General features: G+C 36.2%; 2 protein-coding genes and 1 long non-coding RNA gene across 3 annotated transcripts in view; 1 reads left to right on the plus strand and 2 right to left on the minus strand.

Moving 5' to 3' along the window:
- Positions 1-2,152: 2,152 nt before the first annotated feature.
- On the minus strand, positions 2,153-6,407 carry LOC140140032 (large ribosomal subunit protein eL28-like). Its single transcript, XM_072161842.1, has 4 exons — positions 6,224-6,407; positions 4,954-5,020; positions 3,030-3,148; positions 2,153-2,295 (listed from the first exon to the last, which is right to left on the minus strand). The coding sequence occupies exons 1-4, from the start codon at positions 6,371-6,373 to the stop codon at positions 2,215-2,217; spliced, it is 417 nt and encodes a 138-aa protein (XP_072017943.1). The 5' UTR covers positions 6,374-6,407; the 3' UTR covers positions 2,153-2,214.
- A 2,710-nt stretch (positions 6,408-9,117) lies between these two features.
- The window catches only part of LOC140139050 (uncharacterized), a 28,075-nt gene continuing 12,089 nt past the window's right edge, over positions 9,118-25,103 (plus strand). The window contains exons 1-3 of the mRNA XM_072160832.1: positions 9,118-9,318; positions 22,509-22,776; positions 24,646-24,749. Of these exons, the coding sequence (XP_072016933.1) occupies positions 22,574-22,776; positions 24,646-24,749 (307 nt within the window). The 5' untranslated portion in view covers positions 9,118-9,318; positions 22,509-22,573. The remainder of the gene's footprint in view (positions 9,319-22,508; positions 22,777-24,645; positions 24,750-25,103) is intronic.
- On the minus strand, positions 14,424-18,821 carry LOC140140031 (uncharacterized). The gene is made up of 2 exons (XR_011857201.1): positions 18,140-18,821; positions 14,424-16,954 (listed from the first exon to the last, which is right to left on the minus strand). It is a non-coding gene; the product is annotated as an uncharacterized lncRNA (long non-coding RNA).

Below are 25,103 nucleotides of genomic sequence, written 5' to 3' on the forward strand. Positions count from 1 at the left end.
GTCAAGTTTGCCAATTTACCTCAGTTCATCGGGTCTATCATCATATAGCAACAGACCAATTTTTGGTCATTTTCCAGAAATTTGCCCAGCTAGTATTTAAAAAATGTAGACATTTATATAGCGCTTTATGCCGTAAACAGCCTCTAAGCGCTTTACATTTATTCCGCCGTCATTAGAATATGTCGGAACCACGTTTGCAGCCTACAAGTGGCGCGAGGGTCCATCAATACGACTGTGACTACCCCTAACAGCTTCCCATTGCACCTGGGTGGGGTGAGGCAAGCGCCTTGCCCAAGGGCGCAACACGGTGGTGGGACGGGGAATCGAACCCACGCACGTCGAGCAAGCTCTCAGATTATGAGTCCAAGGCCGTAACCACTGAGCCACCGTGCCCTCACAAGGTACTACACTCCTGCCAAATAAGGGGGTACTACACTCCTGCCAAATTTTGTGCCTATTTCTTTAAAATTATAGCGCATTGATGACAAGTAGAAAGATAATGTATATTATTATTATAGGGGCAAGGACTACAACTACTGCACTGGAAATTTTATTTCAGCACAGACAACAGTTGTGGAGTTAGTCAAAAATGATGGAAACCAAAATTTGATCAATGATAAATCAATTTAACTACTTGCCTTGAGTTGCTGAATTTTCAGTGCAGTAGTTGTTGTCTTTGCCCCTATAATATGTGACATGATCAAGGGGAATGAGTGACATGTCGACCCTGATCGAAAATGAGTTTTACATGTTTCTAAAGAGGACATTTTCAGAAACTGAAAACTGCGTGTTGATACGACTTTTGTTCGTGAAGTTACGTCAATTTATCAATCACTGAAAACAATATAAAAAAGAATTTTTTCACTTTCTTTGCCAATATCTCAAAATCAATATTAGCGACATCCGACTCATTTCCCTTGATCGTGTCACATATACATATCTTACCTGTCACGGTGTCACCAATGCGCTATAATTTTTGAGAAAAATGCAAAAATAGGCACAAAATTGGCCAGGGATATTATAGTACCCCCTTAAAGGAGGATTTCGTGATCCTAGCACCCTCTTTTTATGACATTTTTCATTAGATATCCACGAAAAAAGCTTATTTCCAAAATTTCAGTTGATTCCGATTTTGCGTTTGCGAGTTATGCATGATTATGTGTATTACACTGCTCCATAGACAATGTGTTGTAATTTCGTTCTGGTGCACCAGAACGAAATTCAAATTTAGCGATATTTTTGCTAAACGAAATAATCTGCAAGAAATATTTGGTACATAAACATTATGTAGCCAGAGGTATCCAGTGGTGTAAAAATCTCAACTTTTTTAGGAAAAGTGGGGGATGAGGCTGTGGATCACTAAATGCCCCTTTAAATAGAAGGCTTTTCAAATTTACCAAGTCCAAAATGACTTGGGCACAACATATTATTAAGTCTTATGGCACTATCGGAGTCCATATAGGTACCGATGTCTCTTTCTATTGTACCGTGAACATTTGCATAGTGCTTTTGTTTCAAAATGGAACACAATAACACATTGCAAATGTTAATCATTATGCTTGATACAATTTATTACATCACCAGGGGATGACAAAAAGAATCATTGGTACCTAACCGGACACCGATAGTGCTATTGGACAAAATAAACATGGTGCCTTACGGAACAAACCAAAAGTTTGACGGAATCCTATATGAAACAAAAATATTTTCGTTACCCTTTTGTTGGGGGGGGGGGGGGGCAAAAAGTCCAATTACATTTGTAAAAAAAAAGTAGTTTTTTAAATCTAGGTCAATGTTGATCTCTTGAGTTGTTACTTTTAACATTTCACAATTGCATTTCAGGGGAGGGAGGGAAGGGGTCAGCCTCCTAACGAAAGCACTTTTGTTTATAGGACGTTATCAAACTTTTGGTATGTTCTCTTTATTATCAATACACCCAATGAATAATCTTATAATATGAACAAAGAAGAAACAAAGGATCAATTCCTGCTGTTTCTTGCACTTGAAATCGAGACAGGTTGACTGCAATGAACACTGGTTTATTGAGCTCATCCTCAAAGACTATCCATTACACATAACTAAGAAACAAAGTTGACATGTTTCTGGTGTAGAATACCACTCCAAATAAAAAACATTCAGACAATTGTAAAAATCCTTTTTTTGCCAAGTATTTATTTCATCTCTTCTGTTCTGTATCTACTGTTCATTAATGATTTAGTTCCTTTTGGTTCTTGGCTTTTTCACCATGACTGGTTTCTGACTTCTGAGAATGGCACAAGCTCTACGCATGGCAGCCTGTAACGAGAGAAAGAGAGAAGAAAAAGATAATTAGTTTTGTGCACTGCGGAGAACTGTTGCAAGAGCTGTTAACATCTTTTTACTGTTAATTCATCGTTTTGGCAACTCCAAGAATCCTTTGCAAAGAGATACTGACTATGACATCGTCAATGTGCAGATTGTCTCTTTTGAGCTGGTCACGCATGCTCAGCAATTATGCACACATCAACGTTTGGTTGATGCAGCTTCAGTTCCATTGCAAGGAACAATTTATTGAGGGCTTTTATTTCAAAGTGTCAGTGCAATTGTCAGAAATAGTGCAAAACAAATGTCTCCAAATTAATACAGTCACTGCATGGGAGTTAACAGGTCGTGCAATTACGTATTTAATGATTCACCATTATCTGAAATACTGTCGTGCTTTTATAGGCACCATTACTAAACCTTACATCATGTTAAGTGGATCTTAAAAGGCCTTTATAAGTTTACCATGGGGGGGGTAGTTAAGTGTTCATGACCTGACACATCAAAAAAAAGGAACTTTGCAGTGGAAAAATCACACTTGAGTTTTATTTACTTTTATGTCAAGTGAATTTTATCGGCTCTCTTTTGAGATACCACTGGTTATAATTAATGAAGACATTCAGATTTTGTACGTAAAAATAAGTATCGTTTTTTTTATGTTGTTTATTTTTTCATGCAAGATTTTATCCATACTCTGGTCACATACTATCCTGCAGCCTTTCACTTACAGTCTTAAGATCCTTGCGGTACGCTCCCTTGCCCAGGACATTGTTGATGGTCCTCATTGTACGCCTGGCATCCTTCTTCAGTTCACGTCGGACGTACCACTTGTTGGGCTTTCTCCTTACTGTAAGCATAATAAACAGTATGCCATGAGCAATGTTTCAATTATTGGAATCATATCCAAGACCAATTTGCACATAACTTTTTCTATCACAGCATAATTACCATAGTTTAAAACAGGCATGAGAATGGCTTTTTTGAAAACTGAAAAAAAGCTTGTTAATTCAGCTTTAAAAGGCTACTGAACAAGTGTAGTGGTTGTATGCGGTTCACTCAAGCATATCGATAAACCATGCATCAGTCCTTTACCTTTGTTGATAGACATTGAGGTCAACTCATCTATAGACAAGCAAATTTTTGGGCCTGATGATGCCACAAATGATTAAAACAATCAGTACCGGGTACTGCCAATGTGCTTGATTGAGACATTACGATTCCTAAAGTCTTCAAATATTCAATTGTGGGATCCACATCAAGAGCTCTACAATTATTTAGGCAAAACAGTTTTTCAATACCAGGAGTGAGTTAAAGAAAAGACTATACAGTGTGGGCCAAAAACAACTTTACCCAATTTCAAAGGGTGGTTGCTCGAATTGTAGAAGAGCTATCCATGGTATTGTTACATATTCTAAATGTATATCTTTCTAAAAGTATATGATGAAAAAATGAAAACAAAAGAAGCTAAATTAACAAAATGGTGCTAGTTTTACGTCCGAGGGTCAAAAATCACTTTGTCCACACGTAATTCAATGGGATTCGTCCGATTGCTAAGAGTAAGGTAGAGTATAAAGGCACACATATGCGTCAGGCATATACATGTAATTGGTAAACACGTTTGGTTTGTCTTTGAATGGTGATAATTGTTTTTACATGAATGAACGAAATACAATCGATTTTAATCCCCATTCACTGTCAGTGACCAACAATTAGTATAACAATTACGCAATTATCATTTTCACCTGGCGCGATTTGTGAATTTTAAATAGGCCTTCGTGCATTTTGTGACCATTGGTGACTGCGCGGCTTATTTCTAAATAGGTTTGCAAGGTGTCAAGATGAGATGAGATGAGAGGAATTTCACAACAAAAGAGAGGACTTTTATGGCAGAAAGCTTTTTGGAAGTGCAGCATCAATTCCGGATTCGTTTCCCGAACGTAAGAGTCCCGCCGAAACCTACCATAACTCTAAATACGAACAACTTTCATAACTTCAGAAGTGTGATGAATAGATGCAAAGCACGAAGCGGACGCCCACGATCTGGCCGTTTATATTGCAGCGGTTCAAGGGAACTTGCAGCTAACCCCAGAGTCAGTTCTCGACGCAACACTTTGCCGAACATAGGCCTACCACGTACGCAATAAGTGCAATAACTTCAGACTTTCTTGTAGATAACATGTCGTAATGACAAAAAATGAGGTCTGAGGTTACAATTGCTTTATGCATATTTGAAGAGAATTGTTTTTATATCTTTGCAGTATGAAAGCTGCATATCATGACGAAATATCGTAGCTTGACATTTTAATTGTTTATGTTTAATTTATTTGATTGTGTTATATAAAATTGCTGAACAAATGTGTGCGTATACTGAGTGGTTCCCATTCTCTATCGAACTCGCTATTGCAAGTGATGCGACACGACAGCCAGTAGGCCTTCGCGTGGACAAAGTTAATTTTGACCCTTTGATTTAAAACTAGCGTCACATTTTTAATTTAATATATTTTTGAATAGTTTTTTCGCCAAATACTCTTTGGAAGATGTTCTTTACGAATATGTAAAAACAATTTGAAGCAGACTTTTCAATTTTGAGATATGAACCTTTTAAATTGGGTAAAGTTGTTTTTGGCCCACACTGTACTACCAGTCACCTACCTCCTTTGACTCTCTTTGTGATGAGGACAACACCCTTGCCATCAGCTGCAGGCTCTACTCCAACAGTCTGAAACAAACAAACAACAATTTAATTACATCATCATACTGGTATTTTTTGCTCTTTTTATGACAAATTATCATCATCCAATTCCGGAAATGTAAAAATAAAATAAAAAATTAACATGTCTGTAATTTTTTTTTGCCCCATTTTCGAAATTCTGGAAATTTCTGGAAGTCTTACATCTCTGCTAACATAATGACATGTCATCATACAGGTCAAGCAGTTTATGGGAAGACAAGTGCACATCACGTGCAATAATTATTATCTCTATCAAAATTGGTAATATTTAAGCGATTGGTGTCATGCTGATGTAACTTGCTCTTGAAATCACCAGGGCTCGAAAAAATGTCAATTTCTCGGGAAGCAAGCTAAATGTTCCATAATTTATAGCATGTTGATATACAAAAAAGAGAGAATTTCCCTCCAAACACCAACATTTCCTGGGAATGAGCTTTCCAAATTCCCCACTTTTTTCGAGCCATGGAAATCACATGGACTTGTAGACTGTCATGCACATTATATCCTCATGAAACCCAAATATACATGACATTATGCTTTATGTTAGAAAAATAGTTATCAACCACAAATCACATGGTTTTATTAAAAACAACCTCATATTGACCATAAATCTAAAAAGTTGTGATTGCCAAAGACTTCCTTTAAATGTTTGCATTATGTGTGCATCATTTTTGGACTGGTATGTCTATTTAATACTATTCTGAGTAAAAGATAGAGGCCAGTAAAATCTATGGACTGAAAATTTACTACAACTGTTACACACAAAATACACATTTTCACTAGTTCAAGTGAAAAAAACAACAACAACAGGAATTATAGGACACAGGAAAAGTTCAAATAAAAAAAAAATGAAATAATAGGGCTGCTTGAAGCCTTGTTTGCATGATAAACATGTAAAGTGAAAAATCCTACAGCTTCTCTCCAAGCCTCGAAATAACCAGACACCCAGGGACCATTTACCCAATGGTCATGACATTTTGGCTCCTGGTCCACATCATAATTTTAAATCATGTGAACCAGGCTCTACATTTTTTTCTAATAGAGCCTGGTCGGTTTTTGTATCTAATGTGTACAATTAAAATGTAAATGACTCCTAGGTCTTTAAAAATCACCCCTGGTTCACTAGATTATCACAGGACCAGGGGCCGCTTTTTTAATCTGCTTATTTCAAGGCTTGCTTCTCTCAGATACCTTGTGATGGATGAGTCCATTGTACTTGAAGGTGTGTTTGTTCTTCAAGTTGTTAGGTTCTGTGGCGAAGGTCACACCACTGTTCTTCTTGATGAAAGAAGAAGTTTCACGGATGCAGCTCCAGATGAGATGGGGTGAAACGGTTGCCATGGCGACTCTACAGAAGAAGAGAACAAAAGCAAGGGCATGTAAACCAAGCAGATGCATGTTGTAAAGCCATTTTATTTTCAACCAAATAAGGCATAAAATTAAAAAAATAGTTTGATTGCCCTTACCCGACCGACCACAAAAATTAAAAAATCAGTCACTTTTTTTTCTTCAAATGCAGCTTTTTTAAACATTTTGATAGACTTCTCAACTTGTGTGTATTTGGTAAAAATTTACATCTCACACAGAAGATGATTTGCGAGAATCAAATAATTCTGACCCTACCCTGTGGTGTAGGATTTGCCAAAAATACTGGGGTCTTTTCATGGGCAATGACATATGTCAATATATGGGAGTGCCCCCCCCCCTCCGGACTGCTATTCTTCTCTGTCACACTTACTGTACATGTAGCTGTGGATGCACATGATGCAGCAATGTCAACGAGACAATTTTATGGTAGTTGTAGTAACTACAAATTTCAAACGTTTGAGGACTTGTTCTCAAGTTGTAGGTAATGGTACTCCCCTAGGGTGCCTCCAGGGTTTTGGCAAGTTTGCATTAGTTTCATGGCTGTAAATTTCAATTCATGTTTTAACTGTCCACAAGGTCAACCATTGGTCAGAAAAAGGGGGTCTCCGGCAAATTTTCACCCGGACCTACTTCGGATGCCGCCTATTCCTCCATCAATGGTTTGATTTGCTCAAACTTGCTTGTGGGCTCAGATATGTACTTATAGACAATGTATGACATTTGAGTCATATGATCACATATTTTTGGCACCAGGGGACGCCCAAAATGACAAAATCACACTTGCGGTTGAATAAATGACCAACTTTGGGTGCTCATAACTTAGAAAGGAAAGCAGATATCTGAAATTTAGAGCCAGATTCTGAAAATATAAATGCGACTTTGCAGCTTTATATCTGTTCAGAACATGAGCTAAAACTAAAGTCCGGGCCAAATTTTTAAAAAAAACGGCCATTTTTCAAAAACGACATGGCCTACGAGGCCAAATTTTTGTATGGGTTCATTGTGGCCTCAAAAGATTATTCTGATGGAATTTCATCAAAATCTGAGAGGGTCACCTGGGAACTTATCAGAAAATTGGTTGATTTGACATGGACTGACCCATATGGGAATTGTCAATTGATTGGATATTTAAATGTACCGTAATATTATAGCAAATCTTTCAACTATTTTGAATATACATTTTCCAAATTTAAGAATTCCTTTTAAAAGGAATACGGTGACCAATAATTACCAAAATCGCGGATTTGAGAAATTGAAAAACCACAGAAATGCAGGAATTTAAACAGATTTGGGAATATTAAAAATATGGATTTCCGCGTTAACGCGGAGATTTCACACGGCTGACCCTGGACTATGTACATGTATGTGAATATGGTGATGATCGCACACTAAAGGGTACATGCCACTAAATAGCTTTCCATAGACTTTACGTGCAAAATAGGGGTCACGTTTTAGGCTATAAGTCGAAGTTACGTCTTACTTTGAAATATATATTTGATATCATCTTAATCAGAACAAAATTCTGCATAACATACCTGAAAATGACACCATATTTTAGGTCTACTTTTTGAGAAAAATAGCGCTATATAAAAAGACCCGATTTTCCCGTGTTTACGTCCGACTGCTAACCGCGTTTTGACCTCGTGTGTTCATGCGCTCATCATCGTAAACATCACTCAAATTTTCGTGTTTTTGTTCAAATTAGTAGAGATCACATTCACAAGTTCTAGCAAAACACGATTTGCAACACTAAAATTGTTAATATTGTACCGATTTTGCACAATTTTTATGCAAAGTTGGGACTATAGTCGTGATAAACTTTTACCGGAAACCGCTTCACATGCGGATTTAGTGGTATGAACCCTAAATCGCGGCGACACATACACATGACATAGCCGTGAGTTCCAATTATTGGAACTAAATTTTACGCCTTTACGGGAAATTTTCTTGCTTAGTTATAAATCAATTTAAAAACGGAGCTCAGACACGATATCATCATGTCATGGATGTACAGACTGTAGAAATCGTGGTAGTGATCCAGGCCTTCCATAATTTTATTATATAGGGATGTCACCTCCCATTGCCCAATCTTAATATTAATTCCCTGCATGCTGCATGTCTGGCTGCAGGTCTGGGGAGCCGAATTATGCAACCTAGCATGCAGGAAAATTTGGAATGGGATTTTTAAGATTTCAAAACCTCCATTTTGACAATGTTATCCGAACTAAATCGAGGGAAAAATAACACCGGGTGTATCGGTATAGTGCATGAATTTCAAAACAATTGACAATTTTCATCTATAATTGTATTAAATAACTAATTTTGATTAAAATCTCCTCGTTAATTCCACCACGATTCTCACCTCTCGGTTCACACAACGAAAAGGAACTCCTACGAGGACCGGTTTACTACAATAAGTACAAGATGTTAATTATAATATTTCACGCATTGCATTTGATATCAAAATACAAGGTAACTAAAATAATAACCAAAAACCTAGTTACAAAGAAATCATTCCCAAACCGTTTTCCGTAAAGAGTAATTGAGGACTTTTATAGCGAACTTATTTTTTGAAACAAGATATGCGGATTAATATAGGTGTTGGTACCTGGCATCGTAGAGCTTCATTATTGAATAGTGGTATATAGCATACATAAAAATTCGAGGAAAGCAGTGAACGATCGGGGACTGAGTTTATACTTCAGTCTAAATTCGTCAATAGCGGCAAGCGATTCATGATTTAACCAGGTATAACCAACGTACAACATGTGTTCATAGGATCTCGGGCGACGAAAGTTTAAACGTGGATTTATTTACACGTAAAAAGCATGACTTCGAGAGAGGCAGAGTGGAGTTTGTAGCAAATTTGCTTGTTATTTAGCCTTCGAGAGTAATAGATGAGGCAGACAGTTAATCAGGTATTATTTCTGAAGCATATTCTGATTATTTCGGTGTGGTAAATAGCTGTTGGAGCTATTCTGTTATTTTTGTAAGCTTACCTGGCACAAACCGTTCAAACCCAAGGGAACGTCCTTTATTATTATAATACTAGTTCTTTGTTATTATACCTAATCCTCTTACGCCGTCTTGGCAATGGATGCCTGGATGTTTGTGATGGGTTTTGATCGATTGGCTGTCACTCAATTAATATTTTGTCATAATATATTTGGTTACAGTTATTTTATAATTTTCAGTGGAGAAATAATAAGTTTGATAATATTATTAAAAATAAAATGGGATGAACGTTTTTTGGGTTTTTTTAAATGTTTTTTTGTAATCAATATTATTTTTAAATAGTACTACTAATTATTTATCATTGTGTATCATTATTTATATTATCTATTATTATTTTTATTTATTAATATTAATAAATTATTATTTAATATTTATTATTATTATTATGCCTATTATTATCATTATTTACTATTTATTATTAATAATCATTTTTTAATTTGTAAATTTGTAAAAATACAATTAAAAAGTAGGCCTACACTGAATTCATTTTAGATTTTTTTTTCTTTTTCTTTTTCTTTTTATAGGCCTTTTCATTTATTTGTACAGCTATATATTATTTGTTTATATTATTATTTTTTTTAATTTCTTCAGGTAACTTTCATTTATTTTTCATTCATGAATTAATTTAAATTTATTTAGATGGTACTGTAGGCCAGCATGATTTTAATTTTATAAGTTTGTCATTTATTAAAATGACGACTTCATTTGTTTATTATTTTACATGATAAATCTCTAGTACTAATTTATAATTCCTGTATTTTTGTATTTATTTTTAAATCATAATATCATGATTCATTTTCATCTATTTTTCATTTTAAATGTATTTTTATTTATTTTTAAATCTGCTAAAATAATGTCAGCTGTCCGTGCGTGATGGTACTCAATTAGCCTACTTGTGGCTTTTGATAACATGGAATAATCGAAGTCAAATCACTCAAATGATGACTTAATCCCATAAAGAGATTAATAATATAATGGACGTTCCCTTGGGTTTGAACGGTTTGTTACCTGGCCGAGCTGGGCAGCTGGCAGCGGGTAGACTGCGGAACTCATGATAGGGACAGGCATAAAAATTTCAAATTAATTCTATTAACATGAATTGTTGTTTATTGGAAGAGAGAACTTCTCAGAAACAATTTGACACCAAAATCAATCTTCTACTGTATTGCTAAGTGAAGTTATGATGAAATTACTGTCGGAACATTGGGCCATTTTCTCTCTGGATATGAAGATGGCGCCGTGACTGCAACGCTCTGAACTTAGCTGTCCGATAAATCTTTTATTTCCGAGAAAATATGGAAACTCCACTTTTCTCTGGACTCGGGCAACTCAACCAAGTGTTGCAGGCATTGGATGTTGATGGTTTGACTAATTTTTGGACACTCAAAAGAACTGAAAAGAAGATATTTCTTGATATTGTTTGGATCAAATCTCCCGCCAGTGAGAAATCAACACACACGGCTGTCGATGACCGTGTACATACACACCAGCCAGCGCAAGCAAGCTTGGATGAATGTATCGTGCATGCCAACCCAACTGTAACTCAAATACCCGCGGGAACGAGTAAGTCTATTCCTGCTGGAAAAAAGAAAAAGAAAAAATCGCCATCAACAAGGAGAAGAGATAAAGATAGGCTGGAAAAGTGGAAAGTAAAACGAACTCAGAATAGAGACAATTTGGCATCCAATTGTTCTCATTCATCACCATCTTCACCCACGTTTACGTCATCTTTGTTTATTGAACTAAAATCCGAGCCAGAAGAAGACGGAGCTACTACTGTAATTGAAACTGTTTCTATGGACAAACCTCATTTACCAATACCACATCAAGTGTTGGATAACCCCACTCATGATGTAGGGTCTGGCATGCACACCCACGAGAAACCACCCCAAGACTCTTGTGACCCGCCCATTAACATTGTAAGTTCGGATTTGGATTCATCGACCGATCCTGAATTTGACAATGATTTTGAGGAGTTTTATGGGACGTTGGAGCGTGAGGCAATGGATGAATACATGGAAAAACCTATGGACAGGTGTTTTAACTTGAGTTGTCGTACCCCAGAACCAGAGGTTCCAGGAGGGCTCAAAAAATGCACCCGGTGCTCAGTTGCCAAGTATTGTAGCAGGGAGTGTCAAGCCGCGCACTGGAAAATTCACCGAACGGCTTGCAGCAAAATTGTGAACTAAACTTATTTAATGTACTCGTGTTTATGTACTGTACGCTAATTGAGCTGCCTCAAATTTGGATGTGCTCTTAATTTTATTATGTTTTATTTTTATTGTATTTGTAATTCCAACTCTGATCGATCTCCCGGATCGATTTGGACTAGTGAGCTGCCTAATCGGATTTTATGGATGTGCTCCTCTCATTGCACAGTCACAGTTTGTATGCTGTTTTGACACTTTGACGTTTAGTCAACGAAGTGGGACTGGACCCCCCCTATGTACTTTTCCGTGTTATCTTATGATGATGTTGTGTTTATCGCAGAAAGACTGCTTTGTGAACTCATAATTATGTATTTAACTTATATGTCTTTGTTACCCTGTTATCAGGGGTGCGCCTGAAATAATAGGCGGGATGTCCAACCTATCTAATCTAATCTAATCTAAGACTTTAATACCATAGGAGTGCATGGGGGGACTTGATAATTTTTGTGCCCCCTGTCAATTTTTTGTTTTCACTGTAATTTAATCTAATTTTTGTTGAATATTATGTATGTTATCATTTTCAACACATCTGTGAAATTTTGTATGAAAATTCAAATTTTAAGGTGGTAAAAAAGTGATTTTTGTGCTAATTTTGGTCAAATTTTGCCATTTTTCGGCCATTTTGGGCCCATTTTAGGCAAAAACAATGATTTTTCCCAAGCGATAACAAAAAAGTGCTTTCTCCCAGCAAATAAGTAAACTGGAATTGTTATGTGAAAAGGATGAAAGTTTTTGTCAAACCATGTTTCCCTTTTGTCAGAAGATGAATTTTGGGTCAAAATAGAATTTTTTCCCAAAAATGCCCCTTTTTGACCCCTTTTTTGACCAAAATGGTGATTTTCACCAAGGCATATCTCACAGAAAAAAAAATATTCAAAAGTGAAGTCAATGTTGCATTCTGCTTCCTAAAGCATTGAATCTGTTGTCAATGCAAACTACATTGTAGAGCATCTGAAACAGATTAATTTTGGTTTTATTCATCATTTTCTCCAAAAATGGCGTTTTCAGTGGCACAAAATGGCACAGATTTACATAGGGCTTTATTATCAAGTAAAATAAATAGCGCCCTCGCTCAGATGTGCCTGTCCCTACTCATGACAACTATCATGCATGGTCCATGATGATAGTTGTCATTTATCATTTGGTCGTTGACTATCTGCATTCATGGAGGTGCACCCTTTATCGTGTTGGTTACCGGTTCTTAATTCATCTTCGTTAGCAATTACACACACTTAGTAATAACTATTGACTGAAATTGTCTCTAGTCATGCTAGTCGTATGAGAGAGGTGGTTATACGGTTTCTTCTTCTTTATTCCATATTGAAATCAGATGATTAATATTTCTTACACAAATTAGATGAAATCGGTGAGAACACGCCGAAGTTTTTACTCGCAGCAGTCGTCCATGTTTATCGCGCAATGCAATATATGGGAAGTCAGGATTAGCATAGTCATGATATTATTTTATGCCTGGTCGAGCACCCTCACAGACCCGAACGTAGTGAGGGTGCTTGGTATATCCGCCATGTTTCAAATACATGGATTGCCAGGATAATGGCCTGCAAATTTAAGCTTTATGAGAAGCCTATTCTAGTTGCAAAATGAGAACACAGAGTGGCTTATCTTTAACCCACATTCTCAATCTCTCATGCCAGAGGTTAAAATAAAACGATCCCTAACTAATTATCAAAAGATCGTAAATTTAATTTCTTGAAACGATGCCGCTTAAACGATTTGTTTACAAGTAACAATCCTTGTTCCGACACCGATACCGTTCATTCGGTTTCATTCGGCTTCATTCGGCAAACCACGTGATCACTCAGGTGAACTAGGATTGGACGATTGATTGCGTTAAATTTTATCCAGGTTACCGGGCCATACCTAATGGCGATGCTCGCGTCTTGGAAATATTTTTCAACCACATTGCAAAATGATTGGAAATACACCATCAAGGCGACTCGATCGGTAAGCATCATTGAAACTAACTTAACTAAGCAATATTTAGTATTTCTTCTGTTGATTTTTTGGATAAAATTGTAGTTTACAGTTTTGAATAGTTTGATGAGAGTGGATTTAAAAACCAGTCCACTAGTAGACGTTGTAATTGACAGTTTGACAGTTCCGCCGGAGGATAATGTGAATCCATAAGATGTGGCGATCAATTTCACGATTAAAATCTTTCCTTTGGGGCGATTTCCATTTCTTGCTATCATTTAAAGCATTACGAAAAATTGTAGCGTGCTTTTTTGAGCCCACCAGTCAGATTCACATGGGACTTAAACAATCACTGGTGGGTCAAAGCAGGTTGCCCCTACTGTCACACTCAATTAAGTAGAATTACTACCATGGGTAAATAGCAGGGACTTTGTAGTACTCCCAGACTTGAATTCAGGGTGAAGGTCAGCTCCCGGGTCAGCTGCAGTTTATACATTCCATTTGTGAATTGTGAATTGGGTTATTCAACTTGCAGTTGGCAGGTCTTTTATTAAATAGTGAAGTTTCCAAAGAAAGAATTTTGTTTCAAAAATCTTCATTTGAACAAATAATTTAAACTTATAAGTTGCACCAGAGATATGAGACAAAGGCAATTATTGTATATTGTTCCACATTTTAAATGCTTTAATTATATCTGGGTTGTATGGATAATACAGCATACATTTTAGTTTGTGTCTTGGGTCTTGTTTATATTACTTAAATATTTTTTACAAATATTATTTGTCTACAACATACTGAGGATATATATATACATATGCATGCATGGCGTCTTTTGATCATCTGTGTATCATAAAGAAATCACACATTGTCCATTTAAGAACACATCTGCTACAAAAAGTTGTAACACTTGTGAAACATCACTCCTCTCCCAACCACATGATGTATGGTCAATTCTTAAAGTTAAATCCTGGGAGTTAAATACTATTTTGATTACATAAAATCTGCACAAAAAGTAACACAACTGTTATAAATACGCCTATAGCTTTAGAACTAATATTTGTTTTCACAATATTTCAACATAGAAAGAAGGGTGATTTATTTGCATGCATTTTGATACCCCATTTGTCAAATTTCATTCTATATTAGGAACACAGCAGAGCTTTTAAAGAAAAATACCCGAATTTAAAAGTTGCCTTTCACAACGATCGATGGTTATTATGCAGCATTGGGACACGTAAAACCCTCCATTATCTTTGTGCTGAATTCAAATTAATACAAATCTAGCTGCAACTTTTAAATTTGGGGATTTTTCTTTAAAAACACTGCTGTGTTTTTAATATGTGCTGTGTTTTTAATATTGAACGAAATTGGATGAATGTGGTATCAAAATGAATCATCCTAGTAGAACTATCTATGTTGCAATATTGTGAAAACAATTATTAGTTCTGAAGCTATAGGCGTATTTATAACAGAGCTGCGCTTTATAACAGAGTGTCTGACATTCATTTTACAATGTTGCCGCTTGCTTTTTCATGCATGAGCATCACATTCACTACAAGGAGTTTTAAAGGCCATGTTAAAGTTTTAATTGATTCTTCTTAGTTCTTTGCATTCGTTCTTTTGCCAGTTTTCCTAAATTGGGTGATGTGCATACCTTGGTTTGAATTGGCATTTTAATGTGCTCTGTATACTTTTAAAATGTTGACTGACGTCCTGACTTTGGCAAATGGCCTCAAACACATGCTCACAGTCACAGATTGTACATATGTCATCTTTACATAACAGTAACTTGTTCATATCATAAAGACATTGTACAAAAACATTTGGGAAACATTCCAATTCTCATTCTAAAAAAAGCCATCATAATGATGATGAACTTGTTGAACTATGATGAAAGAGAAGACAAGCCAACTGAAAAAGTTGTAACTGATGGACTACACAAAACAATTAAGTGCTATATATTTATGATTCTAGTACTGACATAATTCAAATATTTTCATTTATCTTTATTCATATAGCTCTAATGCACAAATACTGCTGTATTAAGGTTTGTGAATAATTTACCAATGCGACGCATGGCCAATTTCAAGACTTGTTACACATTATGTACACTTGTTAAACATAGACTTCTTATACACAACAAAGAGACATGTCTTTTAAATTTTGTCTAATAAAAATCCATCCACAAAGTGTGACATGTCATTTCAAAAACAGACACTTTTGGGCAGGTTACCAATTTTGAGGTCTTTACATAGGCCTATCTTAAATTTAGAGATATTTTGCTCCACAACGCCATTTTCCCTAATGAAATCAGACATTCCTTAGCAAAGATATTGAGTTTGTAAGTTATGGTATTATAAAATTAGAAATTGAGATATCAGCCTTTAAAAATATCATTGACAATGTTGAGAGTAGGAATAACCTTGAAAAATGTCTCAAAAAATACAGGATGCTAGTTATATTCCGGTCTGAAACTATCAGACAATATTTGAAACATTAATAACATCACAAATTTGCAACAAACCCAAATTGTGAAAAAAATCACCCCAGGCAGATTTTTGGCTATTCCTCCATTTATGATCCTGCCCAAGAGTGTCTGCTTTCGATATACCACATCACAAATAATCTTAATTTTAGAATAATTTTTAACCAAACAGACGATTTCAGTAATACCACACTGATAATTTAAATAAAGATGCTTAATTACACCCTGGGGAGATCCATATTGAAAATTCTAAAAATACATCTCCATAGGCCCTATTCATATCGTCACATGCAATATAATCCTTGCATTTTGATGGCTTTTAAACAGGCTAATCCAGATGATGCAGTTTACGAACAAGTGAAAAATATAAGAGGCACTCTCTCACGCCACTGTTCCACGATATAATTGTCGTCTTCGATGTATTCCTTAAAATAACCTGGATGGTTCTTTAATGTTATGTACCTCTACACTTCCATAGCACATATTTCCATGTCCATTGATAATTTGCCTATTCCATTTGGTTTATGGCATGCAGATCTGTATTACAAGATGGATGGAGTGATAAGCGTCAGCTTTGCAGTTACACAATTCTGAAAATAATTCTGGTGCATGTACAATCAAGTTTGATAACAACGTCACTAGACTGTTTGATGTGACACAAAGGCCTTTCCTTCGTTTCTATATTTCAAATTGTTCTGTAAAGTGTGTGGAGGCTTGTGGATCAATGTCTAGGCGTTGTGCCTGTGGGTAGCGCACTATAAATCACTGCGCTTTTTTTTATATATTCCACAGTGAATGGAAGTGGATGATGAGATAATTATGTTGATTATTGTACATTGTTGAATCCAAGTCAAAGGTTGATGAGTAGGTTTTTTTCACAAACATTCTATCTTCCTCTTCTTTGAAAACCTGCAAAATATAATAAAAAAAACCATAAGAGTCTATCCCATTTTAAAACAAACATGCCTATTAAAACCAGTAGGCCTAAATGAGGTCAGTTCATAGTCATGCATATCATTAATAATCTACCCATATGCAAACTCCCAGCACTCTTGCTCTGTTAATATGGTTTATGTGTGTCAAGTTCACAAGCATATTTGCCTGTTATAAGTTTGTAATGGTGAAAGTCAGGGGCATATAGCCAGTTTTCTTGGTCAAGGATAGAAAAAATTTCTTTTCCTTTGACTTCCCAAATTTCTCTTTCATTTTTTTGTCAGGGAAATACTTTTCTCTTTAATTGTTTTTTGTCAGGGGGGTGGGGGGGCACTCTGAGTCCTGCCCACTGCTGGCTACACTATTGTAGAGGATGTTTTGAACTTGCAGTTTCCATTGCAACCATTGCTATACTTTAAGGTGAATATTTTCCTGATTTGGTTCACATTCATATTACATGCAAAATTTGTCTTACATTCTATTAATTAAAGTAGTTTAACATAAGTATTGAAATAAATGTTCATGATGATTTCAAATATTTGTAGGCCTAATATTAATCCCGATAGTTTTCATTTACATCAGGTTAATATTGTGCCAACACCACCAATGGTATCACATTTGAATTCCTGAAGCATTGCAAAGTACATCACAAGCAAAAATAATGGTTATGCACTGTAAATGGTAAAAAGATCAAATAGGCCTAGATATCCTAATATTCTGAATTTTGGCAGTTACAATTATTTGCATTGTTTGAGGTTTTATATGACAAGGTTCAAGAACTTGCTCCCATTTGACTGACAAAGGTGTGAAACAAATATTTTAAGTTGAAAATATCAACAAAACATGTGCTAATCTAGGTCATTTCTAATGTAAAATTTTCTGTCTACAGCTATTACTTAAAACCTATCTAGTATAGTCGAAACAAAAATGATTTTGGGTCATTTTTCTGAATTTGGGCAGTTGCATTGTTTGCAATTTTATTATGTGACAGTAACATGCAGTTAAAGTTTGAAGTCAGTGAAGGTCTTTTTAATCTCTCTCATATTATGATTTTGTTTTACCCTTTACAATACTATGGCAATTTTTCTTACTTTACACATGGATAACAATTATTCACATATTGAACATTAAAAAAATAATATACTGAAATTATGTACTCACCATATCTCGACGAGCATGTTTTTGTACGCACTCTCTGTTTATACTACCGAAGATTAAATGATGATCGAATCCAATCCAAGAAACTTTACTTCATATTGATTTTCATCATCAGTGTGGATGGTGCAGTAAGGTTCTCATCTGCCAATGTGGTCTTTAGCTATTCCCAACCTTAAACACATTATATCATGTATACCCTGACATAGCTAGTGCAGTGCTGCTGTGCTAGTCCGAACAAAAACTTTAAGCATCTGACAGAACTCAAGCAGTCCTCAACATACATCACTAGGATCCATAACATGTTCATCTATCAGGGCACAGTTCTTTAACCCCAATACATTTGTACATTCATTGAATGACCTTTGAAAATTTGAGTACACAAACTCATACTCTGCAATTAGAGGTTATTTTGCAATATGAGTGTTTAATTGAGGTTATTGAACTATGCCATTGGGATGAGGCCACTGTGGTCCATAGTGCATGTATCAGTTTGGTATTAAATTTCAGTGTCTCTGACCTGTTCAAGTTCAAGTTCAGGTTGTAATTGGACCAACAGATGTGTTATGAATGAAACTTGATAAACAATACACTTGACCTCCATGACCTATCCAATTACTGATTTCACCCACTACAAGATTTCTGATCAACAAGAGTCCCCAAGGCCTGTCAAAATTTGAATTATGGATTGCAGCCTCACACAGGGCAATTGCAAGCCAGAATTCAACCCAGCACGCTAAACTTTTCGTAATGGCCTGAAAGCATCAATAGGCCTCAGGGTCGGATCCAGGAATTTTTGATAAAGGGGGCGCCTTTTGGTTGACGACGAAAAAAATGTGTTAAAGGGGGTTACCCCCTCGAAAACTCAACAGTTTTGGCCCATTGTTTGCTGTTCATGGCCGAATTGGTTCCTTTTTTTTTAAATTTCTTACAATTTTGTTTTTTTAAGTTACTGGAGCCCTTTGCTAGTCAAAAAATAGAGGGGGCGCGCGCCGGCTGCGCCCCCCCCTACAATGTAAATCCGCCCCTGGGCCTACTAAAGATAGGCTATCAGTCGCTTGTGCACTGTGCAGATACATGTATATGTTTTAAACATTGGATTCCATTTCTTGTTTATTGTATGGAAAAGCTGGTTCGGTTGTATCTTGTATTGGTTGTATTTCCCACGTATAATATTATTTAGTACGAGGAACCCATACCGTACTTGGGCTTAGCTCTGCTAGTACGGTATGGGATGATCTGTATGCAGAAAGCTAACGCACGTAATTTCATTAGAGCTTGTACGAAACCACACAAGGCTCCAGAAGCTTAAATAGCTGCATGTTTGTCATAATATTAATTACACGGGTTGTTGTACCTAAACGTTCATGTTTGAAATTGTAATTAATGCTCCATTATGAATCCAGAAAAAAATAAGTTTTCCAGAGCACACAATTGCAATGCAACTTCAACTTTTAGTGCCGTAAATACGAAATATCACATGATCAGGTGTCACATGGTACATGTCAGCTCTGTGGCAAAGCGATGACGTCACTCTGTTGAGGCTGTTTATGACTTCAATTTTAGTGCCGTAGGGTTGCACGTACCAAATTTTTTAGATGCATTTTTTATCTTTTTTGGTGGTTGTACATACAATGCAGCATTTGGTACTTTTCATAAGGAACGCAGGATTAGTTTGATGAACAATTATTTAAGAGTGAGTATATGTGCAATTTACTGACAATCGACGCACTAAAACTGAGATGCCTCTTCTGTGCAAACTTAAAATAGAGCAGCATCAATAACGAAAATGTCATACCGATAAATGACATGTCTGTTTTGCCCGGTTGAGGTCTGATCTTCTGGATTGTATACTCCCAAATAGTGGTCTAAATTTGTGCCTATATTCAGTAATTAATCCCTCATTGTTACTGTCAAACCAATTTTAGAGGATCTGCTGAAATATAGGCACTTTGGGTTTGCAGTGTATGGTCCTTAGTGCTGTGGTCGGCACCGTTTTTTAATGTCGACATGTCGATATAATTCGTATACCGAAGTCGACAGTATGTCGACATAAAAAAATTCTTAAAAAAAAGAAGAAAAAAAGCAAGTTTATAGGCCCAAAATGACTTGTTATTCAAGGTTGGAAACCAGAGAAATGCTGCTAATCAAAAAAAAAAAAAAAAAAAAAAATGCCAATTTTTTATAAAAAGTTGGATACAGTTGTATATTTTAATTACTTTTGCTTCTATTGAACAGCTAGCAATGCATACTAATTCAATGTGTCCCTGACTGTTCAATAGAAGCAAAGGTAATCAAAATATATACAAATTGTGACCGTACACCACGAATGAGCCGTAAATGGGCATGAAGGTCATATTTGTATTCTGAGTTACAGTATCTCAAAATGAGGCATGAAGCACCAAATTGAGGTAATATTATGAATTTGACCTTCATGCCCATTTTACACTGTAACTCAGAATACAAGTGAGGACATTTACGGCTCATTCGTGGTGTACGGTCACAATTTATCCAACTTTGTAAAAAAAAATTTGCATTTTTTTTTTTTAGTAGCAGTATTTCTCTGGTTTCCAACCTTGAATAACAAGTAATTTTGGGCCTATAACTTGCTTTTCTGGCCAAAAATATTTTTTTTTATTTATTTTTTATTTTCTTTTTTTTAATAATTTTTTTTTGATGTCGACATGTCGGGATACGTGCCGACGTCGACATTATGTCGACATAAGGCATGTCGACCACAGCACTAATGGTCCTAAACCCTCAATATAATTGTTTCTTGTTTTCCTTCTCACCCAGTTGTTTGTCTCGAAGATAAGTACTTAGTGGTCCAATTAACATTATTGTTATCTTATTGACTATGCAGCTCATAAAAATTTGGCCCTGCTTTAATAAGGTGAGACAGGTGTAATCGGTTTTTGTGTGAAGATCATAGAAATTCAAAACTTGGTACAAAGTAACTGATATAAACAAAAATACTCAAATGTTAAGCATATTAATTAGCTAATTTGCATATTTAATTAGGGAAAATGAGCTACAGCACCATTGGTGCTCTTGTTTAAGTTTGCCTTGCGAACTAGATATTATTACTTTGGATTAGTCCACTAGGCTATAGGGGAGGTAATTGACTTGATCGACAAATCACCCGGGCGATCCCATCACCTCATTCATTTTTAAGTTGTTGTTCTTTAAATTCAGTGCCGCCGATAAGGGTGGTTAAGGGGGTGCGTTACCCCCGGGGCTATTTCCGTGTTAAATTTCAGGAACCGGGAAAAGAACTCAATCAAAGGTGACATAAAAGATCTGTTTAGCATACCTATTATAAGAAGTGGTAGAGTCCACAGAGACCCGGATTGAACAACGTCATCACATGGCCATCAGTGTTGAATTATTTGGCAGCTTCGCCGTAACACTGCGATCACGGCAAGAATATGAAACTACAAATTCGTGTTTGAACAGAAAGGAATCCGCAGATAATGGAAAATTTAGAATCATTGTAGACTATGAAGTCATTAGATAGTCGATCTTTATGTTTTGGTGTGTTACATGTTGTTATAAAATAGGAATTTGTTCAACAAAACTCACAAACAATGTCAACAAAACTCACAAACAATGTCAACAACTTCCACGTGGAGTAGTTTGTGTTGTTTATCAGGTCATAGGTCATAAGACACCAATTTGGTGTACTTCCGCGCCACACAAATATGAGGCTTACAGTTTAGGACTAGGCAGTGGGTAATCATCATGATCATGAACCTTCTGAAGTTGTAGTCAGCAGGGCGAAAACCGCAAATCACTAACTATTTGGTGACCGGCAAGCTAGAGGTTTTTCTTGAAAATATCTAAAGATGGGGCTGATATAGTGGTTTGAGTGAGGGAACTCACCCCAGGTTGAATAAGAAATATAGTAGGTCTATAAGAGAGAGTCTTGAACAAGACTACAGTCTTAGAAATAATTTAAATTCCTTATTGCAAATGGTCCCCCTTCTACTCCCATACAATGTTGGCATGCCCAATATGCTTATCTTCATCATATCTTCTCCCAACATTGTTTGGTGGGGAAAGGGGAGGGGTATGCGTAATATGAACATTGAGACAACAATTCTTAGTTTCCAGTGACTCATATAGTGTGCGCGCAACACTAAAAATAACATGAGAATTACAATGGGTGTTGGAATACACCATAGGTTTATGCACATTTGAACCTGTGACCTTACCCTACTAGACAGGGGCCCACAATATCGCTGCAGCAGTCCTACGGCTCTTGAGCTGAAGGTAAAAACTTCAGTTGTGTGCAATTATCTTGACTAATGTACTTTTGTTCATGAATTATCCTTATCATAAATTACATTTTATTCTACCATTCTGTGTACAACAGGTAGCATGCCACATTGACATTGACACATAATTGATGACACACAACCTGCAGGTGTCACTGCAACTATGGAGACCGAGTCTGCCCTTCCATTGACAAAGGAGATCCTGGGGGAGCACCTGTTTTCCAAGGTGGAATCAAGTCACCCAGAGAGTGCGGATCGCATCACTGGTATGCTTCTGGAAGCTGGTAATGAACAGGTCATGGCCATGTTAGAAGATGATAATCTACTAGCCATGTGCATTAAGAGTGCACTGAAAGTCATACACAGGTATGGGGATTAAAACTTAGAGAATGCGATGTGTGTATTCAGACTAGAGAATAAAAGTATTGTTTTGAGACCCATGGGCGATCATTCCAATCAACAATTTTAACCCTAACCCCAATTGCCCCGGAAATGTTGGTTTTAATTCAAGCCTGTCTGGAACCTAACAATAGGGGTTACAAAAGCTGTTGTGCCATAGGCTTGGGCGACTAAGTTGTCAATAGTCCTTAGTCTCGACTGTTAATGGTAGTCGCGACTAGGACTATTGAAAACTAAAAGTCGACTAACACAACTATATTTTTATGTTAAAAAAATCATGTTAAAAGCGCCAGATATCCGCACCAAAACCAACCAATACCAAATACTAACATAATAAACTGCAAAAATGTGATAAAAACGTTAATCACTGTCTTAGCAATACTAACCAACAAATAATCTTTTAAGTCCATAAATCATCATTAAATTGGCGTTGTTGACTTGTTATCGCTAATTTGCACCGATCTTTCTCCCGATTATTTGTGGCGACTATAGTCGTAGTCATGAAAGTGATAGTCACCCATCTCTATTACGCAATACACAAAATAGTATTACTAAGCCATATTGATTGCTTTGTTTGTTTGTTTTATTTCTTCTTTTGCCTGGGTTACTCATTCAGTGGATGTTTTAAAGTATCCTCTGTTCTTCCATGAGGCCCAGAAATTGCTTAAATTGTTGTGAGTCTTTTAGGTTGATTGTTGTTATGGTCGCATGTCATGAATTGGTCATCTTTTATGTAACATAATGTTTTATGATAAAATATCACCAATTTTGATTCACTTCAACACAACTTTTAATGAATACATTTTAGACCATTAAAAGTATACATTTCTGGAAAGCTTATATTACAAGGATGCCAAATCAACAAATTATAATATCATAATACAGGGTGGGTAAGAAATATACAGGGTGGAACATCAACAAAATTAACATCTTTTGTGTCATGGTAAACCCCATATTTTCTTTTCTGAAAGCTATGTAGCTCAAAATAAATATGGATTCAGAAAGACATTGCATGGGCCCTTCCAACAAATTAGGAAGAAAGAGTTTGGTATCCCTTGCGTTAAACATACAGGGTGGTCAAAAATTGTAAAATAATTTTACAAATTGTATGACATTATCAATCAAAACTTTTTTCCTCCATGTCTGGCACTAAAACTGATAGCATAATTGAATTCCTCATCAAATTTCCTTAAAAATATGTGTACTTTTGAATAAGCAGGGTGACTCGGGCAAGAGATAGGCCAATTAGAAATGTCGGAGCATTACGTGCACACTTTGTACAGTAACATATAGGGAAAACTGTCTTAATTAGTATTTAATTAGGCAATTAATTAGTTACATCTTTTGTTACAGTTGATCTACTATGAGGTTGATTAACAATCCAGGATGATATATGTGCAATTTGGTGTCCATGCTAGTTGTACTTTTTAAGATACAAAGGTTTGAAGTTTGCCATATTTTCACAATTTTGTGTACAACCCTATGGGGCTCACCGCCCCGGCTCACCCGCCCCAGCTCCTCCATTGACACATCTTACATATTGAAGTATAAATCTCAAAGTAGTTGTCCAATTGACTTGGGGTTTTTTGTATTTGACAAAGAACATAATTACCTACAAAATGACACCAACCTTTCTAAAATAGGTATCATACTTTTAGAATAAACCAAACTTGAAGTGGGAAGAAAGCATTTTCATGTTACGGCTCCTCCATTTTGGGGTGACCTATTTGTGACATGCGACCTTATGTATCATCTAAAATGCACATTTTTTTCTACCTTTAGTTGAGTATGAAGTTGAAACATGTTTGTCTCAACTGTTTGTATTTTTTATTTCAGAGAATGTGAAGATACTGGAAGCATAGACAAGCAGACATTAGGAGAAGAATTATACAGTCTGGTGCTGGATTTAAAACCAAATCAATGTGCTGCTAAAATCACAGGTAATATGCAGACCTGCCAACTGTCCCGCATTTTGCGGGACAGTCCCGCATTCCGAAGTTTAAAACCCCGAAAATGCGGGACGTCCCGCATTCTCGCATTTCTGTCCATTGAAAAAAAATCATTAAAAAACCCAACAAATTGTCCGATATCGTCTGGCACGAAAGAATTGCGGCGGCGCTATACCTATTTAAATGCATTGAAAATGTGGTGGCGCTATTAAAAGCCTGATTAGCACGTGTTTGCGTGTTAAATTCATGTTGCCCATTGTAATACATTGGATATGTATGAACGTTGCCATTAAAAGGAGGCTATTATTTTCGCCTCATCGCTCGGTGCATGGTTCATTGATGCAA

This window comes from Amphiura filiformis, chromosome 18 (genome assembly GCF_039555335.1).
Source record: "Amphiura filiformis chromosome 18, Afil_fr2py, whole genome shotgun sequence".
Lineage (NCBI taxonomy): Eukaryota > Metazoa > Echinodermata > Ophiuroidea > Amphilepidida > Amphiuridae > Amphiura > Amphiura filiformis.